General features: G+C 37.3%; 1 protein-coding gene across 11 annotated transcripts in view; it reads right to left on the bottom strand.

The window, feature by feature from the left end:
* Positions 1–26877, bottom strand: part of PLCL1 (phospholipase C like 1) — an 821890-nt gene that overhangs the window by 452606 nt on the left and 342407 nt on the right. Inside the window, exons 6-7 of one of the 11 annotated variants that reach the window (XM_021075729.1) lie at positions 20514–20575; positions 15787–17552 (exon numbers count right to left, since the gene is read on the bottom strand). The exons of 6 other annotated variants lie outside the window; for them this stretch is intronic. In XM_021075729.1, coding sequence (XP_020931388.1) covers positions 20549–20575 — 27 coding nt within the window. In that variant the 3' untranslated portion in view covers positions 15787–17552; positions 20514–20548. Of the gene's footprint in view, positions 1–15786; positions 22279–26877 lie in introns of those variants that run through there. 4 more of the 11 variants (XR_002339305.1, XM_021075728.1, XM_021075730.1 and 1 more) reach the window with 4 other exon arrangements.

Below are 26877 nucleotides of genomic sequence, written 5' to 3'. Positions count from 1 at the left end.
GTATATGAGCTCTATAAGACCACTGATAAATTGCTAGAACTTCCTCTGAGAGTTTGGTTAGTTACCTAACCCTTGTTACCGATGGGTGAATTATGCCTTGTTGAGTTTGTAGGTCTCAGTGATTTTTCAGTCCTGTGGCAGACGCAGTGTTTCTAATTAGCCAAGGCAATTCCACTTTCTCCACCTCCATTACCTCCCAGCCAACGCCTGTCTGTACAGAGCAGCTCCTCCTGGGGATAGTAACATATTTCTTCCCACCCACCAACACCTGCGAATATTTCTTACATTCCAAAGAGCACAGGACATCACTTTTCTATATGGCTCAAATCCACCCTTTGTGGAAGGAACCTCCCGCAACTGTGAAGCTCAAATCTTCAATAGGTGTGCGTGGGCAGGGGTGGGGTGGGGTGGGGTCTCTTCACCTGGTCAGAGTCTTTGCTGGTTTCCCTTGTATATTTTTTCTTTTTAGTCAAGACCCTTGTCACTAGCTGATAACTGGTATTCCCATAAGCCTTTTTAGCTCCTCTGGCAGAATAAGGCTTATTTCAAACACCAGGTAGTTAACCCCTTCAATAAGGGCCCACAACTTTTCTTTATGTCCCCACCAAAGCTGGTTTAATGCCTGCAAAAACCAAATGGCCAGTAAATTCCTATTGAACCAATTTGCACCAACAAGAAGACCAATCTTCTTATACTACGATACCTAAGTGGCCAATTCCCCTAAAAGGAAAAGGTTTCTGCAACTTCTGTTTCCTCACTTGGAATCATACAAAAGTTTTCCTGGAAAATTTCCTCAGGACCAGCCTGTGTTCTTCCATGGCTGCCAGATAAAGCTGCCTCTTAGCTACCCAATTGCACTATTCCTTTCATTCTGTGCACATCTTCTTCTAAGAGACAGGAGTACGCGTTTTCTTATCGAGAAATGACTGTTGTCTCCAAATGTCAATGGCAGAGTGTAGCGGGTTGAATAGATTCCCCACCCCACCCCCACCCAACTCACATTCACCTGGAACTCATAATGTAAACCTTTTTGGAAGTAGGGTCTTTACCCTTAGTTAAGGACCTCATCCCAAATGAGGATGAAGAAATCATCCCAAATTTATGGTGGGCCCTAAATCCAATGACTGGTGTCTTTATCAGAAAAATGAGAAGGAAATTTGGAATAGAGACACAGAAAAGGCACAAAGAAGTAGCCATGCAAAGACAGAGGCAAAGATGGGTGTGATGTAACTCCAAGCCAAGGAAGGCCAGAGGTTGCTAGAAGCCTTAACCTTAAATTGTCTGGCTCTATAACTGCAAGAGAATAATTTCTATGGTATTAAGCCACCCAGCTTGTGGTACTTTCTTACAGTATCCTTGGGAACTTAATATCAATCTTAATAAACCCAAACCTGCCTTTCACATTTTGCTACCTCTCTTTACTTTTTGCTACCAGGTGACAAAAATATAATCTTCCTCACTGATGTTAATGAAGATGGTATGAAATAATAAAAGAACATCAGCTTTAGTATCAAGTTGTGAGTCAGAAATACGACTTGAGTCATCTAGCTGCATGAAGCCTTATTTTCCTTCCAGGGGAAATAACACCTTCCCTATTAATGAGATGATTCCAACATTTAAAGCAATTATGTATTTATATACCTTGAAATATTTAAAGACATTTGGTGTGTTTTGATTAAAAGTGGAAGGAAGGTAGGACCATATGTCAGAGTGATACGCCAAATGAAACATTTTTTTATCAAAAATTCTAATAATTTCTAAGATGATTAAGCTAATCAGTTTTGGTCACACATTGAAATGACCTGGAGATCTTTCTTTTGAACTGAGTCCGACCCTAGACTAGCCTCTGGAAGAGGCATGGGGTTTTTGAGGGTTTTTTTTTTTTTTTTTTTGGTTTTTTTTTGTTTGTTTGTTTAAACAAGGCTCTCTTTTGTGTAGTCTTTCACTTTTGTTTCCATTTCATAAAACATGAAAGGGAATATATTTTTATGATCTACTTTATTCTTTAAAATGATTTTTATTTTTTCCGTTATAGCTGGTTAACTGTGTTCTGTCGATTTTCTACTGTACAGCAAAGTGATTCAGTCACACATACATACATCAATTCTTTTTCTCACATTATCCTCCATCATGCTCCATCATAAGTGACTAGATATATTTCCCTGTGCTATACAGCAGGATCTCATTGCTTATCCATTCTAAAGCTGATAGTTTGCATCTATTAACCCCAGATTTCCAGTCCATCCCATTCCCTCTCCCTCCCATGAAATGGAATATTAACAGATTTTATCTGGTAATGTCTCTGATAATTTTTTACTCACGTGTCATATATCATAGAAAATGTGATAAAATCACGAGATTCCAGACATAGAAAAGCCATCAGACCCCAAACAATGACCCTTACTAATATCCCTAATAATACAGACATTCAATGGAAAAGACACTGAGAGGGCTTGGGACCCAGAACCCTTTACTGGAGGGCTTGCACCTGGCCAAACAGCTTCTTCAGCAACAGAATACAATGAAGCTATAAGGGATTAAAAATAACTGGGTGCATGTGCAGCCAGGGCAATTAGGAACAAGAAGTTACAAAAACGGAACAAACCAACTGCCACTTCTGAGGCGGTGCCAGGAGCAAGAAGCACTCTTCTATGCTATCCCTGCACACAGAACTGCCAAGAGGGTGGGCAGACCACCTAGGCTACCCCCCCACCCCGATCCACTCCCCACCCTCACCCCATTTAAGGAACCAACTCCCCAGAATAAGTAAGGGCACCTGTTTCTTGTTCTCACTCCCTCCTGCTGCAGCAAGGGTCCCAGTTACTTGAATTTCTCCTCTGGCCTCTAATCAATTTTTATTAATTAAGGAGTATAAGGACCCAGGTAAATAACATCACCACTGATTATGGCTTTCATCTTCATTACAAATTCTAGTCAAGAGGGCTGAAGATAAACCTTTCCATACTAAGTTTGCAGAATAACTGTTTCTCATACCATGGTGTCTATTTTGTTGTTGATGTGTGTGACCACATGCGTGTAGGTGTGTGTATACTCCAGGCAGCAGTGCCTAGTTTGTTGTTTTCTGTCTATCCCCATTCCTTTTGCTTCTTCTCATCCTAGCCATACAAAAACTTCCAATCACACAGCATTGCAAAGACCTTTAGAATAATCCATATTTTGCTTCCCTAGTGAAGAGGTCCTGATCACCTTCCCATCTCAAATGTATGTAACAAATAGGTCACATCTGAAGCACGGTGCCTCACAATGCATCCAAAAATAAATAAGATAGCTTTGAATCTCAAATATAGAACAAACCTCATAGAGACAAGCTAGTAGTGTCCTTGGTAATAAAGTTGCCTGTTGCCATGGGAATGAATCTAAAGATTCTATGACATTTCCTGGACCACATGAACTAAGTGGGAAGGATGCCTCTCAGACACCAACCCCATGTTTACACGTTTACCTGAGAAACTCTGGGGAAGGGAAAGATGAAGGTATATGTAAACATTTTGTATGTGGCTCAGAAATTACAAGATTGCTATCTGAAATTTATTTTTCGCAGGTACACAAACTGAAAGAGAGAGAAAACAATGGATCACCTACATTTTAATACTATTAAACCCTGAAGTAAATGTGTGGGATAACAATAGATTCTCATTTTCATGTCTCTAACTCTACTCCAAGACAAGTAATACAAAGCTTTGCAGTTCACACCATAATAGGACATGCAGGTACAAGTGTAGCAACACAAATGTCTATTTCATGCACCTTTGGTGATCATCTAGGTTTCAAATAAGACCCCCAAGGACCTAGCTGACTGGTTCTGCTGCAACAGAAATAGAACGAGGAAACCATTTTGACTTGCTATGACTGTTCTTTATCATGGAGCCCACATTCAGAAGTCAAGATAAAAGTTGGCCTGCTCAGCTGCCCATGACCACTGATGGAGAGATCATTATCAAGGTACAGCTTTGTTCTTCATAGGACCGGGGCATCTCTGGCCAATTCCCCCAAGCCAGCCTGTACCTTGTGAGGGGTTCACTTTTTTCTAAAAATCGCTGCTTTCCAGACATCACGTAGAAACAAGAAAAAAAAAAAAAAAAAAAAAAAAAAAAAAAAAAAAAACTACCCTTCTTCAACCATTTTTGGACCTATAAAAATGGCAAATTCTTTTTTTTTTTAATCTTTTGTCTTTTTGGGGCTACACCCGTGGCATTATGGAGGTTCCCAGGCAAGGGGTCCAATCGGAGCTGTAGCCGCCAGCCTACGCCACAGCCACAGCAACGCCAGATCCGAGCAGCGTCTGTGACCTACACTGCAGCTCATGGCAACTCCAGATCCTTAACCCACTGAGCAAGGCCAGGGATCGAACCAGCAACCTCGTTTCCCAGTCGGACTCGTTTCTGCTGCACCACGACTGGAACTCCTAAAAATGGCAAATTCTTACAGTCAATCTAATATCGTTATTCTACAAAGCTATACTTAGAAGGCAGATATTAAATATTTTAATATAAAAAATCCTGCATAGTTTTAAAATGTATTTAAATATGTATAGATGTAACTACATCACCTATCTGCTGTATCTAAGCTAGCTAATGGAATGTGTTTCTTAGATGTCCTATATTTCTATAATAAGTATTGAACACTTACTGTGTCCCAAATACTGTGCTAAGTCCCATGGGTGTTTTCTTGCATTTCATAATAACTCTATTACATAGATACAATTATTACCCCCACTTTACAGGTCACTTTGAGGTTAAAGAAGGTGAAGTATCTGGCCCTAGGTCTTATAGCCCAGAAAAAGGTAAGACATATATTTGATCTTGGACAGTCAGACTCCATAGCTTAACCCACAAGGGTCCTACGGTGCATTAGAGCTAGAGAGGGCCTTGGAGAGCAAATAATCCAGTGCTTTTCCTTTTTTTTTTTTTTTCTTTTTAGGATCGCACCTGTGGCATATGGAAGTTCCCAGGCTAGGGGTTGAATCAGAGCTACAGCTGCCAGCCTACACCACAGACACAGCAACACGAGATCCCAGCTATGTCTGCCACCTACACGATGACGGCTCACAGCAACGCCGGGTCCTTAACCCACTGAGCAAGGCCTGGGATTGAATCCACATCCTCATGGATACTACTGAGCCGGGAGGGGAACTCCTTTATTTCTTTTCTTTCTTTCTTTTTTTTTTTTTTTTTTTTTTTTTTTTACAGCAATGAGGCTCTTATTAAGTGAAACTTTTTGTGGAAGTCCTAGTGATAAAGCAGTTGGAGCAGAGCTGTTTTTGTTGAACTAGGAGAAAGCAGGAGACTCCCTGAGACTTCTGACCCACCAGGCTTTTCCACCTTTTCTTTTTTTTTTTGGCCTCCCCACAGCATGTGTAAGTTCCTGGGCCAGGGAGCAAATCTATGCCACAGCAGCAAGCCGAGCCACTGCAGTGACAATGTCAGATCCTGTTTCGCCAAAAGAGAACTTCATCCACCTTTTAAAAGTTATAGTCTGGAGTTCCCATCATTGCTCAGTGGTTAATGAATCCAACTAGGAACAGTGAGGTTGCAGGTTCAATCTTTGGCCTTGCTCAGTGGGTTAAAGATCCTGCGTTGCCATGAGCTGCGGTGTAGGTTGCAAACGCGGCTTGGATCCCACATTGCTGTGGCTCTGGTGGACGCCGGCAGCTACAGCTCCAATTAGACCCCTAGCCTGGGAACCTCCACATGCCGAGGAGCGGCCCTAGAAAAGGCAAAAAGACAATAAATAAGTAAAAAATTATAGTCCATTGACATGTGTAAGCTTAAAGGAGCCATCCAGCAGCATATTACGCCACCTCCACGGAAACCAGTGTTACACAAAAAGTCTCCCATGCATATACACCGACCCATCAAGCCTTATCTTCTGTTCCCCTGACTCAATACTTTAAAGATCCAAACTCACATGGGTTCTTCTGATTTCATCAGTGTATGTTAGCCATTTTTTTCAGTGAGCAAACTATGTTCTCCTGGAGAACTTATTTTCCCTCTTATTTTACTTACCGGTCTGGAGGAATGAGACAAGGTGAGGGTGGATCTTGAGAAGAAAACATCAAGATGTCTTCCTCAGGCCAGGTCTTTGAATGGCTCCGGAGAAGACAAGGCTGCTTTCCTCCACCATCCAAGGGCAAGAGGCAACTGCTGCTGACCCAGGATCCAGAAGACGCTAGCGATTCAAGCTTTTATCCATCCAAAGTTTCCCATCCCAAGTCTTCCTTTTCATAGGAAACCTGTCGCACCTGTGCCTTCCATCCCCACTGAGCCAATCACATGCATGTACTTTTAAGACAGTCTCCCCTGTAGCCTCAGGGAAAGAGAATCTCTTTCAAAGCTGCTGTGAAGGAACGTCAGGTTTTATGGCTGACTCTGAGCTGAAACTGATGGCTGAACTGAGCCTTTGTTGTCTTTCCTGGAGATTTTCACAGTCAGTGCCACAATCCTTTAAATTACCAATATCTTCATACCATTCAGGTGCTAGAGCAACCACTCCTAGCCTTACGTACCCCAGGTGAATTTGTTGTGTGTGTGTGAGGCTTCCCTTTGATACAGCTTATCAGGAATCATCCATTTACTACCAGCCATGGGTCTTTGTTGCTATTTGACTAGTGAGTGATTGCTCCAGAATATCATCCTAAAAGTCTGCTTTTAAAAGCTATTCCTGATGCCAAATAGTTTATTTGGGGTTCTGCCTAAATCCTAGCTGAGATAAGACCTGTATAGCGGTTTATTTAGTTGCTGATTCCAGGGAAGAGAAGTGAATCACCAGGAAGAGTGAGAAAGGGGAAATATAAACATATATATGTTATCGGTATTGCGGCTGTGAACAACAAAGGCTTGACTCAGAACCTCTTGAGCAGCATAGAAAGTACCTCCCAGAATTGTTCTCTGATGGACTAAAGGCAGAAGCATTTATTCACAAGGTACCCACATCATGACACTGACCCAGAACATCATTAAACACCTCTTGGTCTCTAGTCATTGGGTTTCCTAGGATTCCATATCTGGAATTCTTCTCAGCCTCCGTATTCTTCCTGAGTGATCTCCTATTTGCAACATTTCAACTTTATAATTTTTTTTTTTTTTTTTTTTTTTTTTGGCTACACTTGCAGCATGCAGAAATTCCTGAGCCAGGGACTGAACCCGAGCCACAGCAGTGACTCAAGTCACTGCAGTGACAACATCAGATCCTTAACTTGCGGTACCATAAGAGAACTCCTATAATTGCATATTTAACTGTGGTTTTGATTTGCATTCCCCTGATGACTAGTGATATTGAGCAAGATTGCAGGTCTGTTTGAGGTAAGATGCTAATAGAAGTTGGATATAGAAGTGTGAGAAAAAGAGAGGAATGGACATGATCATCAGATTTGGGCGTAAGCTCTTGGGGAGATGGTGATGCTATTTAGTAGGAGAAACAAAGACTAGAGGAAGAACAGGTGGTAAGAGGGTAGGAAGTTGAGAAATCGAGACATTTTTACATGATAATTTGACTTTAAGCCTCTTGTAGTTATAATGGCATGGAACACTGCAGGCATGTTTATGACTATAAAAGGAAATACAGCATTATTTTGTAAATTACAACAAAGAGGCATTGCCATATTATGAGTCCTTGCACATACCTGAGGAAAGAATACAATCTATTCATCACTGACTAGAAAATGAGCTCATAATCCATAAGGCTTTATTCTATCTGTGGAATATATTTTTCATGATTATTTAGAAACTGTTCAAGAAGAAAAGAATTAATGAAGAATATTTTTTACTCAGAAATTTTAAATCACAGAGATGCCAAAATGTTCTCTACAAAAAATAAAATGGGATGAAATCTGACACTACCAACAAATGATCAAATACAGAAACTAATTTTAAAAGCATGTTCTCTTGTAATTTGATTGTTTAAACAACAAAATTATAATTCCTTTGTCATGTTGAATCCTCCTCACAACTAAATTGAGCTGATCGCATCAGAAATTAATTGATAGTAAAGAAATCCATTGTGATATCTTAACAAGAGAAAAAGAAAAAGAAAACCCCCTAATTTGATGACTGCTAAAACAGTTTCAATATGAAAACCCTTTGTTTTCATGTCGGAGGGTGGAATAAGGTGGAACATCTGACCCATTAGAACAGTTTCAGGAACACCTCTTCTCTGGGAAAATAGAAGAATTAACCAGTTGGAAATGAAGACAGTACAAGAGTAAAAGTGGATTTGATTTGGTGGAAAAGCACACTCAGAGTATTCAATGATTTACCTTTTTGTGATGGCCTATGAGTAATTTAAAAGAAAAAAAAAACTCCAGAAATCTTGGTATTTTTCTTGCTTTAAAAGCTAATTGAAATTTTGAGCACAGAAAGGAATTAATGAACAAATTATGGAAACATAGAAAGACAACCAGAGTGTGGTGGGAAAGCAGCAGGATGACTGCCGTGAAAGGGGCAGAAGAAATTCAGAAAGTGAGTTCATAATTATAAACCTCAATATTTTTCCAAAAGGAATAAAGGCCTCTCTAGGTCCTATGCACCAAAACCTGGACTAATATGATGATAAGGAGCTTAGACTATTGCGGGTATAACACTATGTCTGCTTTCTCACCAAAATGTAGGACTTCCATATTCTTCCAGCCTCACATAGCTGGCAGACTGTGGGTTTTGTTTGTTTGTCTGTCTTATATTTTTGGCTGTGCCCAGGACATGTAGAAGTTTCCAGGCCAGGGACTGAACACGAGCCACAGCAGTGACAACACTGAATCCTTAAGTGCTAGGCCAACAGGGAACTCTGCAGGATTGTGCTTTATGAAAAACAATTAGAATATATGGTGTCCCAGGTATGGCTATACTGATGAAGTCTGCTGTGCAGAAAATCTAAAATCTGGACTCCTGGAGTTCCCTGGTTAAGGGCTGGGTGTTGTCACTGCTGTGGCTTGGGTCACTGCTGTGGCATGGGTTCAATTTCTGGCCCAGGAACTTCTGCATGTCAGTGGCACAGCCAAAAAATAAAATAAAATCTGGACTCTCCACCTTGCAAGGTCCAATTCCTTCTGCTATATGTGCTGACTAGCAGTAGCTACATCTTTGAAGTAAAGCAGATAAAGAGAAACTTAAGAATATAGAACATTAATGTTAGCTACTGAGCAAAATTTTTAATCATTGAACAGTTATAAAGCCCTGGAGATTTTATTTGAATAGCATTCTTTTCCATTCAGCTGTGTCTCGTTGCTTTCTTTAGAGATAAGAAGTGCTATAAAATAGTCTTATAAAAGCTATTGTTATCCTTTCCTATGTCAATGGTTTGTTTTACCCATCAAGCAATTGTGAATTCCTTGTTGAGAAATGCTGAAATCTGTGGTTACATAAATAACAGACAGATAAAAAGGACTACTAAGCAGTGTGCCAGGAGCTGTTGTATGTTTTAGCAATCCTAAAATCTAAACATTTATGCACTATGTTTTATAAAGAGATTGTACAGAAGAGAGGACAATATTTATATGGCATATTTGGAAATGGACAAATGCAGACACAAGAATCAGTACAGCAGCATCAAATCTACCAATCTCCAAGTAAACAAAATAATATATAATATATTCATATACATTCTAACATATACTATACATTCCAACATATTCCAATTAGGGCCTGGAGAAAATTAAAGAATTTATAAAGGATTTAGAGCCTAGATGTCCATTTATGTCTAATGCCACCAGGATGCCAGTAACATATTCACCATGATGAGAACATGTGAAGAAAGAAGTTCCCAGCACTGTATCCTTGGAACTTTGGGAGGTTTAAGCTTAAAGAAATGACCTAACATACTTTGGATGACATACTATTCTGGTTTCCTTTACCTTGTTGACAAGATACTGCTAAAAATGGCTGTGGAATGAAAAGTTACCAAACTGAAAGTCAGTAAGTACAACCTCTAGGGACCCCTGGACAGAGAAATATGCTTTGGTCCCCTCAGTAGATGGATAAGGATTATAAAACCTGTCATAAAACGTAAAAATGTTGAAAAACAAAACTATAGCATTTGGGAGTAAAATTAATAAACCATGTAAAATAATTCCCATTTATAATCACAAGGTTGTCCTTTTACTAGGAATTGGAACACTTGAGACTTTACTAAGTCACAAGTCCTTACCCCTAAGAAAACTAGATCACTAAATATTTAAGTAACACCAGATCCTGGGGCTTAAAATCAAAGATTTAGTTCTATACTCATATTTTAAGGGTTTTAACAACAGCCTAGTTAAAACTGAGGACATACAGCAAGAATAAACTCATGTCATTTCTTAAGGAAAAAAAGGGGAATAAACTATTATAATGGTAATCACAAGATAAAATAAATATGAATTATAAAAATATTTTGTAAGGCTCTAATAAAAAAACCTACACCATTAAGGAACGCAACCGTAACACAAGAGTCATGGAAGCCATAAAGTTTTGAGATAGCATACCTTTTTTGTTTTTGTTTCATTTTTGTCCACAGCTATGACATATGGAATTTCCTGGGCCAGGGACTGAATCTGAGCCACAGCTGCAACTGTGGCAGCTGTGGCAACACCAGATCCTTTAACCTACTGTTTCAGGCCAGAGATCAAAACCACACCTCCACAGCAACCCAAGCTGCTGCAGTTGGATTCTTAATCCACTGCACCATAGCAGGAACTCCCTACGTCAACTCTCTTAAGGGACACTTACTCTTGAGATCAAGCGACCGTGCTGTGAGGAAGCTCAAGTCACATGTAGAAGCTACTTGCATATATCATCCAGTTAAAGTCTCAGCCAACAGCTAACATTCACAACCAGCCAGGGGCATGAAAAAGTCTTCAAATGATGTCAGCAACTACCCTTCCAATCATCTCAACTGACACTGAGTGGAACAGAGATGGGTACCCCTGTTAAAACCCTGCCTAAACTGCAGATGTATAAGCAAAATTAATGGGCTTGATTTTTTAATCCGATAGGTTTTGAGGTGATTTTTTTTTTTACAGCAATAGATAGCTAATCAGTCTCTAAGTCTCAGTTGCCCTTTCTAAAGTGGGGAATAATACTATTAGTCTCTAAAACTGTTTTGAGAACTAAGTGAGAGTATGCATATAAGCATTTAGCATGGTATTCAACACATATAAGACACAGTAAATGTTATCTGTTAATGATGGGATCAGAAAATAGACCATAAAAGGAAAAATTTGTTTGAGGAGCAAGCAGGAATTTGAATAAAGAGCTGGATGAGATAAAAAAGAAATACTTTGAAATAAAAAATATGGTCAAATATTAAACAATAAAATTGTCAAGGTGTGAAACAGAATTTTTGTTGTAAAGGAAAGGCACAAGAAGATCTCCCAGAATACAAAGGAGAATGCAGAAAAGTAACCTGATTACAGAGAAGATGAAGGAAAGGATACAATGATGATATGGCCAAGAGCTATTCCTGAGGAGGCTAGAGCAGCTAAACAAAAGCAAACACGTCCCTAAAGACACACACACACGCACACAGGAAAATACAAAAAGAAAGCTTTTGTAAGCTAAAAAATCTCTGAACTCTACGAACACACTATTTCCCAGATAGAAGTAAAACTGCACTACTTGAAAATACATGGAAGCTATGCCTTGTACATCAAAGAAAAAAAAATACACAAACTTACAGGCAGGGGAAAAGCTTCCTTATAAAGAAAAAAATAAAGCCTCTTCAAGGTTATTATTAATGTAGAGAAACTACTGTATATTTTAAGACCTTTACTGAGGTATAATTCCATACAATAAACTTCACACACTTAAAAGTACACAATTTAAGTTCTGACGAATGTATAACATGTGGAACCATCACCCCGATGAACACAATCCTCAGGCACTTTGTACCTCATCCTTCCCACTCCACACTGTCCCCCAGCAACCACGGATCTGCTGTGGCGATTTTTTAGTTTGCCTTTCTAAAAATTCATATTATTAGATATTTGGTATGCACTTCTTGTCTGACTTCTTTTACCCATTACTGAGATTTGGCAGTTTATGTCTTTCAAAGAGTTTGCCTATTTCATTAAAGCTGTAGAATTTATAGGCCTGAAGTTTTCATATTCTTTTATTATCCTTTCAGTATTTTTAAAATCTGTATTACTGTCATCTTTCTCATTCCCATATTGGTAACTGTGTCCTTGCCTTTTTTCTTCCTGTTTGATGAGAGGTATACTGAATTTTATTGAGCTTTCCAAAGAATGAGTTTTGATTTCACTGACAACATTTTTCTGTTTTCTATTTCATTCGTTTTTGCTCTGATCTTTATTTTCTTTTTTTCTACTTTGAATATAATTTTCTCTCCTTTTTCCTGTATCTTAAGGTGGAAACTGAGATCTTTGTTTTGAGAATTTTCTTCTTTTCCTTTTTTTTTTTTTTTTTTTTTTTTTTTTGCTTTTTAGGGCATATGGAGGTTTCCAGGCGAGGGGTCAAATCAGAGCTACAGCTGCCGGCCTACACCACAGCCACAGCAACACAGGATCCAAGCCATGTCCGAGACCTACCCCACAGCTCATAGCAACACTGGATCTTTAACCCACTGAGCATGACCAGGGATCAAACCTTCAGTCTCATTGTTCCTAGTCAGATTCATTTCTGCTGCGCCACAATGGAAAATCCAAATGTAATTTTTTTTTTTTTGTATTTTTAGGGCCACACTGGAGGCATATGGAAGTTCCCAGACTAGGGGTTGAATCAGAGTTGTAGCTGCTGGCCTACGCCACAGCCACAGCAACGTGGGATCCAAGCCAAGTCTGCAACCTACACCACAGCTCATGGCAAGACTGGGTCTTTAACACTGAGCAAGGACAGTTTTTGAACCCACGTCCTCGTGAGTAATAGTCAGGTTTGTTTCCACTGCACCACAATGGGAACTCCTTCTTTTCTTTTTTTTTACATTTGTAAAATATTATTTTCCATCAGGATATATTCTTTTTTAATACAGGTATTAACTGCTATAAATATCCTGCTATATCTGGCTTTATGTCGTCCCATGAATTTTGATGTTTTGTCACTTAATTTCAAAATAATTTCTAATTTCCTTTTTGATATCTTCACTGACTAATAAGTATTTAATTTTCAAATATTGGGAGATTTTCCTAAGATCTCTTATTATTGATTTCTAATTTAACACTCTGTGGGCAAAGAACATACTTTGTATAATTTAAATTCTATTTGTATAAATTAAATTTGAGACTAATTTTATGAGCCAGAATATGGTCTTTTTTTCTTTTATATTTTATTTAAGTATAGTGATTTACAGTGTTCTGATCATTTCTGCTGTACAACAAAGTGATTCAGCTATACACATGCACATATCCATTCTTTTTCAGATTTTTTTCCCATATAGGTTATCACAGAATACTGGGCAGAAATCCCTGTGCTGTACAGAAGGTCCCCACTGACCATCCATTCCGTATACAATAGTGTAGAATATGGTCTATCTTGGTAAATGTTCTTGTACACTTGAAAAAAAATGTGTTCTGTTGTTGAGTGGATTTTTCTAGAAGTGTCAATTATGTTGAGGTTGTTGATTGTATTACTTAAATTTCTTATATCCATAATTATTTTCTATTTGTTCTATAGATTTTTGAGAAAGATATATTAAAACATGGGTTTTAATTGTGTATTTCTTCAGGCAGTTCTATCAGTTTTTGTTTCACGTGTTTTGAAGTTCTGATATTAGTTGCATAAACACTTAGGATTATTGTCTTCTTAATGAAGTGACTCCTTGATCATTAGGAAATGACCTTTATCCCTGGTATTATTCATTGCTCTGAAAGTTACTTCATCTGATATGAATATAGCCACTCCAGTTTTCTTTAGATTCGTGTTAGCATGCTATCTCTTTCCCCATCCTTTTATATTTAGCTTGTTTAGTCCTTACCTTTGAAGTGTACCTCTTACAGCCAGCATAATGCACTTGGTGTTTTTATGTTACCCAATCTGATAATTTCTATCTTTTAATTGCAATTTTATACAGTTTACACTTAATGTGATTATCAATATGGTTAGTGTTTAAGACAATCATCTTGCTATTTGTTTTTTATTTTTTCCATCTGTTCTTTTTTCCTTTTTTTTTCTGTTTCTGCCTTCTTTTGGATTAACTGAATACCTTTTTCTGATTCAATTTTATCTCCTTTGATGCCTTAATTAGTCATTATTCTTCCTTTTCTAGTTTTAGTGGTTATTTAAGGTTTAGAGCACACCTTTAAATTTGTCACAATCTGCATTTTAGTGATATACTGCTTCACACATTGGAACCTTCCTCTCCTACCAATTTGGTGCTGTCTTTACTACACATTTCCCTTTATATATGTTACAAACTTAACAGTACCTTGTTATTTTTGTATAAACAGTCATTTATCTTTTTAAGAGATTTAGGTAATACACTTTGTATATATCTACTTCTGTAGGTTAGTATTTCTACTGTTCTTCATTCCTTTGCGTAGATCCATATTTTCACTTGACATCATTTTCCTTCAGCCTGGAGGATTTCTGTTGGGTTTATCTAAACTGCTATATAATACTGTTGCCTTGGCATCCACTTTGTGTAGCCAAGTAGCCTGCAGGGGTCTTGAACTGACATGAGCCCCCTCTCAAGCACACGCCCTAGATAATAGCTTGCAGAGTCATAAGTAAATATAAGTTCCTGATATGACACCATTGTTGTGATAGTCTCTCCCACCTCCCATGGCCCTCTCCTTTTGAGTCTTTTAAGTAAGGACCCCAGAAAGCTTATCAAACCCCTGGTCTTTTTTGATTTGAACTGACCAATCCAGCATTAGCCAGGGAAACTCAAAGCACTCCACCAGCAGATTCTAATAAAGGCATGTTCCCCTAGTCCCACCATTCTCTCTGCCTGCACCCTGCCTTGGCTTTGGTCCCTCAAGGTGTGCTGTGTACCTCCTCCAGGACCTGTGAGTCATAAACTTCCCTATTTCAATTCCCTTGTGGTCTTTTGTTGAACCTCAGCTCACCTTCAACACTCTGGGACTCTATTTCACAAATGATAATTTACCACAGTCACAACTTCCTTTAAACATTTCTTGTGGTGCAGATATGCTGGTGATGACATCTTTCAGCGTTTGAAACTCTTTACAACATCTTTATTTTTTAATGGAACTTTCACCAGTTATAGAATTCTAGAAATGTTTGCTTCTCTTTCATTATTTTAAAGAATGTTGCCCCACTGTCACCTCACTTGCATGGATTATAGTGAAAAATCTGTTGTGTTCCTTATTTTCTCAGTATAGTAGTCCTCCCTCAGCCCCCACCCCCACCCCTGCTCCTTATTCACAGGGAATTTGTGCTAAGATCCCCAGTGGTTATCTGAAATCATGGATAATACCAAACTATATATATATATATGTGTGTGTGTGTGTATATATATATATATATGCTATTTTTTTCCTATACATACATACCTATTACAAAGTTTAATTTATAAATTTGGTACAGTAAAAGATTAACAACTAATAAAATAATAGAACAATGTACTGTAATAAAAATTATGTGAACATGAGCTCTCTTTCAAAATATCTCATTGTACTGTACTCACCCTTTTTATGTTGATGATGTGAGGTAATAGGATGTCAGTGTAATAAGATGAAGTAAGATGAATGCTGTAGAAAGCATGATATGACATCAGGCTTCTACTGACCTTTTGACAATACAATGTCAATGGTCAGATGTCAGGAGTAGACAATGTCAATAGTTGGGGATCCAGGCAGGATGAAATAGGACAGCATGAAATCTAAAACTTATGAATTTTTATTTCTGAAATTTCCCACTTAATATTTTGGGACCACAGCTGACTTCATATAAGGGAAGACAAACATACACACATCTTATTTCAGTATCTACTTTTAAAGTTTTTTCCTTATCACTGCTTTTGAACAACTTAATGATTATGATATGCCTTTGTTGTTCTCCTGTCTTTAGTCCTCAAGACATTTTTAAGATTCTTGGATCTGTGGCATTATAGTCTTCAATAAAAATAAAAGTTTTTTCAGTCATTATTTTCTCAAACATTTTTCTTTTCCTTCCACCTTCTCTCCAATTCCAGATATATTAGACTTCTTGGAGTTATTCCACTATTCACTGGTGCTTGGTCCATTACATAAATTCTTTTTTTATGCTTTTTTTAAACAATCCTTTTACTGGTAATTTACATACCATAAAATTCACCCTTCTAAACTGCACAATAGTTTTTAGTAGATTCACAAAGTTGTGCAACTATCACCACTATCTAATTCCAGAACATTTTCATCACCATGCAAAAGGAACCATATCCATTAGCAGTCATTCCCATTCCACACCAGCCCATGCCAACCATTAGTCTCCATGGATTTGCCTATTATGGACATTTCATATAAATGGAATCATATAATAAGTTCCCCTTATACATGGTTTCCTTTACTTAGCATAAGGCTTTCAAGAATCATTCATGTTGTAGCATTTATCAATACTTCATTTCTTTTTATTGTTGAATAGTCCATTGTATGAATATACTATTTTTGTTTATTTTTTCATCAGTTGATGGACATTTGGATTGTTTCCACTTTTTGGCTATTATGAATAATGCTGCTATGAACATTTGTGTAAAAGTTTTTGGGGGAATATATGTTTTTATTTCTCTTGGGTATATACCTAATAGTAGAATTTCTGGTCTACAGCAACTATGTCTAAACTTTTAATGACATGCCAGGCTGTTTCCCAAAGTAACTACACTATTTTACATTCCCACCAGCAGTGTATGATGGCTCTAACTTCTCTACACGCTTACTAAAACTTGTTACTAGCTACTTTTTTATTACAGCCATCCTAGTGAATGTAAAATGGTATTCCATTATGGTTTTTTATTTAAATTTTCCTGATGGTTAATGATGCTAAGCATCTTTATCTTCCTTAAAAAATGTCTATTCAAATCCTTTGTTCATTTTCAGATTGATCTATCCCTTAATTATGTTGTAGTTGATCTTTTTATATTCTGATTCCAAACTTTATTAGATATATAATTTGCAAACTCATCATGTGGATTGTCTTTTCACTTTATTGATGGTGTCTTTTTAAGTACAAAAGTCTTAATTTTGGGGAGGACTAGTCTTATTTCTTGTTTTGTCATTTGTGTTTTTTGGTGTCACAACTAAAATTCATGACCTTAACCCAAGATAACAAAATTTACTTCTATATTTTTTTCTAAGGGGTTTATAGTTTTATCTCTATGTAAAGAGCAAAAAGTTACATTTAAAAATTTTTAAAACTCCCCAATAAAATCTACCAAAACCTAGAGGATGCATCACATATAATGACAAAATATTGGAAATGTTCCCCTGAGATCGAGAATGAGAAAGGATGTTCACTAACGTCACTTCTATCGAACATTGTACTGAAAGTTTTAGCCAGTTCAACAAAGCAAGAAAAGCAAATAAAACACATATAAAATATATAAGATTAGAAGCAAGAAAATCCCCCAAACTTGTCATTATTTGCAGATGACATGCTTTTGTATCCATAAATCTGAAATAATACAGAGGTAATTAAAATTAACAAGTGAGTTTAGCAAGTTCACTTTATACATGACTATCACAAAATAATCTATTTTATTTTCTATATACCATAAATAGGCAATTTGGAAATTTAAATTTTAAAATGTTACTATTTCTAGCAGCATGAGAAACATCAAATACTTAGGAATAACTCTAATGTAAGGTGTGAAAAACCTTTACACAGAAACCTATAAAGCTGTATTAAGAGAAATTAAATAAGACCTTAAAAATGGAGAAATACACCATGTGATGTAAATGGATTGGGATACTTGATAATGTTAATATGTTAGAACTCCCCAAAATGATATATTCAATATAATACCAACCAAAATTCCAGGAGGTGTCTAACAGAAATTGACAATTTATATGGAAAAGCAAAGAGCCAAAAATAACAAAGAAAAAATGTTGAAGAAGAGAAGTGGGAGCCTACACTCTATGGAGTCAAAACATTATAAAACTATAGTAATGAAGACAGTACAGTAACATTGCCAGGACAGATGTAGACAAATGGAACTGAACAGAGATTCCAGAAATAAAAACATACATACATGGGTACTTCATTTTTCACAAGGATGGTACTGCAGACTCATGACAAAGGACAGTCTTTACACTAAATGGTCTGAGTCAACTGATTATACATGTTGGGAAAAAACAAAATTGGCCCTCTTTCTCACACTATGCACAAAAATCAAATATAGGGGGATTACAAATTTACATGTGAAAAGTAAATCAAGAAAGCTACCATCAGGTAATATAAGAGAATATTTTCATGAACATAGGGGCAAAGATGTCTCAACACTAACCAAAAATGAAAAAAAAAAATCACAACTTGGATTAAATTAGGGATCTATACATCAAAATACATTAGCAACACACAAGACCAAACAGGTTTAAGATTCTTAAGTAATGCCTCAAAAGTGAATAATAAAAAATAAAAATTTACTACCCCCCCAAAATGATCAGAAAACAATGATAATCTGTTTGAGATTATTTATAGTCAACAAACATACTAATATGTATTCAATCTCACTAGAGATTAAACATAAAGAGAAGTAAGATTTTTAACCTAGTAGATTGGCAAACATGAAAATAAGAAAAACTAAATTTAGTATTAGTTAAGATTTGAGCACTTTCATAAACTCATGGTAGGAAATTAAATTGGACAAGTTTTCCAGAGACTATTTGGCAATGCATCACAAAAGCCCTAAAAAATGCATCTATTCTTTGCCCAATAATTCCACTTCCAGAAATCTATCCTAAAGAAAAAGTTGAACAACTTTGCAAAAATGGATTTTTATCACTGCAATGTTTATATAACAAGAAATTAGGAAAGAAAACTCTAGCAATAGGAGATTGGTTAAATACGTTATGATAATGCACATAGGGAGACACTGCGTCATAATTACAAATAATAATTTGGGTCAAGGATCACCACCTAAGACAACTGCAGGGCAAGATAAATGAGTGAAGAGGGCAATTCCAATGAATTGATGCCAAGAAAGAAGTGAGGGGAGGGTCTAGTGATGTTGGTATACTCAATATTTTAAAAGAAGTAGAAAATCAAAATTTTTATGTGAAATCTGATTATGTTTAAAAGTTGCCCATTGTTTAAAATACTTTTGAAAAAGGATCAGTGATCAAATAAAATATATCATGTATGGACTAGATTCAATTCAAAGGCTGAGAGCTCCAATATACATATATACTATTTACATAGAAAGATTTCCATGATGTGTTGTTAATATTGTTGTAAAAAGCCTATTATGAAACAGCTTATGTAATATTATCTTGTTTTTTGTTAAAAATTAAAGCATATTTATATGTATATATAAATGCTAAACAGCATCTAAGGGGGTATAAATCTAAATGTAATAGAGTGAGTTTTTAAATATATTTCTCTATTTTTGCATTGTTATATTAATCATTAATATTATAGGAAAATAGGATGAAATTCTTTTCAGTTATGGTTGTAAAAGAAGAGTTAACAGTTTAGTTTAAAATTTTGAAAATTAAATTAAAAATCAAAATCACTGACTAAACACTCTTGCACATAAACTCAGACCGCAATTGAAAGTCAATTCTTTCACTTCCTGTATTAGTGGACTTTGGCTTTCTCACCTATAAAATGTTAGTGATAATACCTACCATCTCTGCCTCAAATTCCCTGGGTAATATAAAAATTAATAAACAAAAACAGAATGAATATCTACCATACTACTTTCCAAGCATTACCAGAAGCTAAGTGGAGGGAAGGAGGATTTTTCAACTGCAGTTCAAGTTTGGAAAGAAAACAGACAGTTGTAGAAAGTTATAATGTTAAAAGTTTGTATGTTTGTTTGTGCTTTTCCATCCAGAGGCAAACTTCTTCCCTTGCAACTTCTCCACTCTCAGGATCTAGCATTCCTCCCTGCCCAACACCCTACTCCCAACCTACAGAGGATGCAATGGAGCAAAGAGAGGCTGACACCAGAAGTATTACTAGATGAGGTGGAATCTTATCATGTTCTCAAGAACATTTGGGTAGAGCTTAAGTGTACATGGAGCCCCAGGACAAATGGAATAAATTAGAGAAACCACTCTCAAGGATTGGATTTGACCCTCAAGTACAGAAATGAACAAATATTCTTTGAAAGTTTGCCACCCTTTATCTTCTTGTCCCACCTCACTGCTCTCCAGGAAAGGCATGGATTTCTCCAAGTGGAATTCAGGGAAGTGCAAAGGTCCATGGGTGAAAACAACAAATTGGCTGATGCAAGAAGGGTTTCATTTCTGTCTGTAGTACCTCTTTTTTCATCATAAGGGATTTAGATTACTGCATGCCACTATTCCTCTACCATACAGGCTACAATGGAAGTACAATGGAGGGTAAAGACATTTTTCTTCAGGCTACTATAGTGCCATAGGGAACCTACCTTAAAATAAGCTCACGTACCTTCCCAAGTTTTAATTGCAAGGAGAAATATCATCCTATCTGGTCCATGGTAATATCATACCCTGTAAGATATTTTTGATATAATAACTCATTTTCATTACCATTCCTATTTCAATTAATTCACAATAAAAGAGAACAGTAAGTGTTGTTTCATATCTTTACTCTTTCAGTAATGTGCAACATGAACATAATAGTGTTAAGAAGTCAGAAATAACTTAACACAGTAGCTATAGAAGATGATTTTATATTTGCAAAATTTCAACAATGATCTTCCCTTTAGGTTCCCCCAAATTAGCGTATTTGTTAATCAAATTAATTAAGAAGCTTTTCAAAATAAAAGCAATGTTTTAAATAAATATATTTTCATAACCATAGAACATTTAGTTCTGTTGGAGGTAACAAACACATTACACTCAAGTACTTTATGAAGATATTAGGGTAAAAATGATCTGGATGCAATTATAAATGTGCCTTTAGTCATTTGCTTCTTTTACGTCTATGTTTTTCTACTATATTTTAAAATTTTGTAATCAGTTCTTAAGTTGTCACCAAGATGTTATCTGACCCACATAATTTATATCACCTCAAGATAATGATATGGTATTGTTTGAGCAATGTCTTTAAATTTAAATTTAATTTAGTATTCTCAATTAAATGCAATGAAAGCCAAAACCTCATAGCTGCCCATGTATGTTATAGAAAATAAATGCTAGATTCCCAGTTTGGACGAATAAGACCATCCTACAAATTTCAAACCTTGAAATTTCATAATTGAATATCACTGTCCCATAAAAATCCTAATTACAACAGTTTTCACTGTATTTCAGAGTACTATATAGGTGGGTATAAATTCACTGATGATCAGCTTTTTACTGAAATCATATCTGTTCAGTTAACAACTACAGAAAACTTTCTAAAACTTAACTTTAAGAAATATTTTAAAGAGTTCATGAAATGAATTTGCTGATCTTCCCAGTAATTCTGATCAATTTTATTTCTACTGTATTTCTTAAGAATTTGTCTAATCTCTAATCTATTAAAGCATCTATGCCTTGGTAAATTTGGCTTCCTCCAATAACAAGCTATGTTAAGATCCTAAATTAAATGACAAAGAGAAGTAAAATTAATCACAGCAATAAGTTATAGTAAGTGCTCTTTAGAATTTCAGATTAACGAATTTGTCCCAAAATGATAAATAATTTACTAAACGAATAATGGAATAAATTTTAAGAGAATCTCTCTCTCTTTCTCTCCCCCATCCCCCCTCTCTCTCAGTCTTTATCTTTCACTCTTTCTTCTTCTGTCTCTCGCTCTCTCTCACGCAAACACACACACACACTTCCACCCACATCCACACATGAGTGTGTACACACACCTCAGAATTGTAAAACACTGCTACTAAAGATTTTAACTTAGATAAGTTAACTATGTTAAAATACTGACACTGTGAAAATATCTGTTTCTGTCCAATACCCCATAGAGGGCATCTTTTTGTGAACTTCTAAAAAGCTTAAAGAAAGAAAACCAGAAAGAAAAGCCAGAGTCCTCGACAGGAAGGCTGGGTGGTGGCGTCTGCTCAGAGTCACAGCTTCCCACTGTCCTCGCCACTCTCCTTCTCCTCTATGGCTTCCAGGCTGCGCTTGCTCTTGGCCTCGGCTCCGCTGCTGGGGGCTTTACTAAGTCCACAAGACAAGCACGCCAGCTGGATCTGCTTCATGTTTTCTACAGCCTCATTCTTGGCATTCTTCAACAGATCTCCCTGGCCCTACAAATAGCAGAAATAGACACCAAAGAAGAAAGTTATGCTCCAGGCATATCCTGAGTGACATCATTCTCTATCCTTCACAAGGAAACAGACTCGGACTGGAGCGCCTACTTTTCCAGGGTTTAGGCCAGCATCCTTTTCTCGCATTATTGAGGGTCTTTGTTCTATTTGTTATGGACCTCAACCTGAGCCTTCCCGATTGGCTCTATGGTTGCCGGCAGCCCCTGGAGATTCCTGTAGCAGGGAACAGCCTCCAGGAACCCTTCTCTAAATGTTCTGCGGACAGTAAGCCCTTCCATCACTGGGGTCTGAGACTTGGCACACTGCTGCAACTCCTGTCCCACCCATCCCAGCATTCCCAAGCTTGAGAGAAAACAAGGAAAGAAGCTCCTCCTTACAGAACTGAAATGTACATCATCAGCTCCTCAGTGTACAAGAGCTTACAAAGCAAAATATCGTCCATAAAGTAAATCACACACTCTTATACTTGGTGAGCTGGGTTTTTGTATATTGGGTTATCCTTGCAGTCTGCCTTTTGATAACTTCCTAGTCACCCGCATTCCATCTGTCTTTTCCATCATCCTGAGCACAAGGTTCCCATCTGGCTGATGGAAAAAGAGAGGCTCCAGAGGCTCAGTGTGTCAAGCAAAACAAACAGCAAATGAGGATCACAGGAAATCATCAGCTGTCAGTTACATCAGTGCCTGAGAAAGGTATTTTCCCATTTTTTTTTTCTTATTGCAGATAACCATTATAATGATCAAGTATATATACTGACTCTGGCCCGGCAGGTTGAAATATTAAGTGTGGGGAAGCTGGAACATGTTTCCATAATGTACAGACAAAAAAGGAAGCAATTCCATCTCTCCCACTCTTCTCCATTCTCACCACAACACCTGAAAGGATGACCTTGAAACTCAAGGTTACACTAACTGCTGGAGAATTCCTCTAGAAAGCAGAGGCTCTGAGAAAAGATGTCACCTACTTTATGCAAGGTACTTCATGATACACTGTTTCATCTCTTTAGTTTAGAATACTTTTACCTTAGGGTGTATGAGGAAACTTGTATTAAAAAATGCTTTGGGGAGTTCCCATTGTGGCTTCGTGGGTTAAGAACCCGACATAGTGTCCATGAGGAAACGGGTTCGATCCCTGGCCTCACTCAACAGGTTAAGGACCAGGCATTGCCACAAGCTGTGGTGTAGGTCACAGATTAGGCTTGGATCCCGCATCGACCAGCACCTGCAGCTCCAATTTGACCCCTAGCCTGGGAACTTCCATAAGCTGCAGGTGCGGCCCTAAAAAGAAAAAAAAAAAAAAACAACTTAAATTTAAATTTTAAAAAATGCCTTGAGATATTTCATTCCTTAAAATCTGTACAGGCACTTGTCAGTTCTATCTTACATCATAATAGCTAAATCCTTCAAACAACAGCCTCTCAGTATATGGGGTCAATAAGTAGGGCTAATATTGTTGGTAAAGTAATCAACTTACCCTTGACTACTTTGATCATGGATTGGGATTTTAGAAGTAGATTTGGAAGCTGTATAGGCGAAAAGAGGCTGAGCCTGATGAGGTGAAGTGACTGACCCAAGGTCACGGCTCATGAATGACTGAGCTGGGACTAAAGTCCAGGGCTTCTCCCTCTTGATTCAGTGCCCTTGCCTACATACCACATTTATATTTTAGCCTCAGACTGAAGAATGAAAACTTTTTCAGAAAAAGATGAACTTTCTAGGGGGAAGACATTCACTGCACTAGCAGAAGTTGAGGAGGTGGGTCTTAATGTTATAGACATAAGGAGTTCCCGCTGGACCTTAGAGAATGAAGTCACATTCACTTCAAAAAATGCAGTTCTTAAGTACGACTAATAATAGTACAACATATAAAGTGCTTGCTCTCTGCAGGCATTCTTCTTCATGCATCACACACATTCATTATTCGACTGTCAACATTTCCATGAAATAGGCACTTTCCTTATTTTAAGTTTACAAAGAAAAAACTGAGAACTAGAATGACCCCGTTTCCCAGAATCACTCAGCTGCTAAGGGGGAGATCTGGGGCTGAAATAAAGTCCATCAGCTGGCTCCAGTGTCTGTAGTATTAACCACTACATGATATGGCATCTCTTCAAGGCAATTACACACTCTCTATAAAGCACACTAAAGCCTCCTACTCATTGTTACCCATGGAAACAACACAGATAAAAAGAAAATCATTGCCCAGGTGGCACAGTCTCAGAGATGGGGTCAGAGATAAGATGCACCAAGCAAGATACACTGGCAGGGACAAAAGTCAGAGTATCTTAGTTCTGTTTTAGCTTCAACAATTTCTTCCTGGGCCATTTTCTCTGCTGTAAAAATGATGAAAATATTCTTTGCTTTCCTCATGCTTTTATTTAATTTATTTATATATTTTTGTCTTTTTGCCATTTCTTGGGCCACTCCCGCGGCATATGGAGGTTCCCAGGCTAGGGGTCTAATTGGAGCTGTAGCCGCCGGCCTACACCACAGCCACAGGAACGCGGGATCCGAGCCTCGTCTGCGACCTACACCACAGCTCATGGCAACGCCGGATCCTTAACCCACTGAGCAAGGGCAGGGATTGAACCCACAACCTCATGGTTCCTAGTCAGATTCGTTAACCACTGAGCCACGATGGGAACTCCTCCTCATGCTTTTAAAGATTGAAGAAAATATGTTGAAAAGCTGTTTGTGATTTAAATAATCACAAGTAAACTATGCAATAAGGTGATATGAAAAGCAATTAACATAGTCTATTACTAAAATAAATATCTTGATTCTGCACATATTTTTAATGTACATTTCACTATTTTAAAATGTATCTACAAGTACAGTATCGCTACTACTTTTACAAATGTAAAGATTCCTTAAAAACAAACTGTATTAATAAACAGATAATAGCCACACTCATTTTCAGAGTATTACTTTTAAGTGCTCCCTTTTCTTGTATTGTTGAAATTTTCATTGAGCATTTTAAAAGCATAACAAAAGCAAAATCGGCATCTTCCCTATTGCAAGAGCAGTGAAACATGCAAAAATATCAAGCTTGATAATTCTAATGCATAATGCTCTCATGCCCCTTTTTCTGCAGCAGGTTATGAAACATATGTAATTAATCAGCCAGAATGTCATCTCATTGGTTCTGAGAAGTGGCATCCAGGCCTAAATGCCAGACTGTGTCAGTTTGGGTAAATAGAAGTCAGTTTCTCTATAAAACAAAGACCAATTGGAGAAGACAGTTTGTGCAGAAATACATCATCTCCTGATCACCAGGAGACAACACGCCCTAGCCGCACGACACAGGCAGAAAAACACTGGAAGAGAAATTAAACTATTAACTAATGGAAGAAAAAATGAAAGACTAAATTATGAAGAGTTTACATTGAAACGTTGATGTAAAAGTGTTTTCTATTTTTTTTAAAGAAGGAGGCATAGAGGTCATCTTTCTGTTTTGTGATTCAACTCCTCGAGTCCTCCTGATTAAGACAGCAAAATGAGAAAAGACTCATTCTCGGAAAAAATAGTGAAGAAGGTGAATTTTTATTTATTAACAACCCCCAACCTGGCATTCCTTTTCAGTGCTGACTTTTCCCCACTACATATGAGTGATGTCCCCTGGCCAGCTAGCATTCCTCTCTCTTCTCCATTGCGCTGCCGCTCAAACATCTCCTAACTAGGCAGCTTCTACCGCATTTCCTCCCTCAAAACAGCTCTGTCCTGTGTTTTATTTCCCACAAGACACATTAGGTACTCAGATCAGCTAAGTGGCTTAAAGGCAATGGTGTGTAGTATGTATTTAAGGAGCACTGGAACAGGGCATTTCTAAAGAATATGCTCAGAAATTCTCCTCAAACAGAGGTCTTGGGGAGAAGCAGAAAGGAGAAAAGCCCAGGAGAATTCATTTTACTTGCTGGTGTATAAATTGAAAGAACTCATGGTAAAATACACCTGGGACTCTAATGGCCTGGAATGTAAAATTAATGGACAATTTGACCATTGAACACTCATCTTGAAAGAAATTTCAAGTTGTTGCCAACACTTCAATGTACTAGCAGTCTCATGGGAATTTTTAGTTTCTCTCCTCTGGTACTAGAGATGCTTCAGGGAAAAAAAAAAAAAAAAAAGTGAAGGACTGCTTTAACCCAAAGAAAAGTAAGAGTATAGCAGGCATCTCAGGCAGACTGATGCTGAAGGGACAACAGGACTACCAAAGTTCCAAGAGCAATGATCACCAGTTCAGTCTCCACAGTTATTTGGCTTCCAATGTTAAGAGTCCACAGAAATGTAAAAACAGTTAAAGAGTAACTCCTGGATTCATAGAAAGCCATAGATCTATCACTACAGAGATTTTGAACCTAAAAATCATTGATGATTAATGAATTTTTAAAAAAAGAGACACTAAGCATTCATAACCACATTCTTCCAAAATCAAGTTGCAATTAAAATACATTCTCTAGAAATCGAGAAATATTTTATGCAATTTAGATTATAAATGGGACTGCTATACAATACCACAATTTTTATTGATACTAATAAATTATTACTGACAATAGAATGCTATCACAACACTAAACAG

The sequence above is a fragment of the Sus scrofa genome, chromosome 15, assembly GCF_000003025.6.
Source record: "Sus scrofa isolate TJ Tabasco breed Duroc chromosome 15, Sscrofa11.1, whole genome shotgun sequence".
In the NCBI taxonomy this organism is placed as follows: Eukaryota; Metazoa; Chordata; class Mammalia; order Artiodactyla; family Suidae; genus Sus; species Sus scrofa.
Note: the sequence above shows the minus strand (reverse complement) of the source record. Positions and strands in the feature narration are given on the sequence as shown.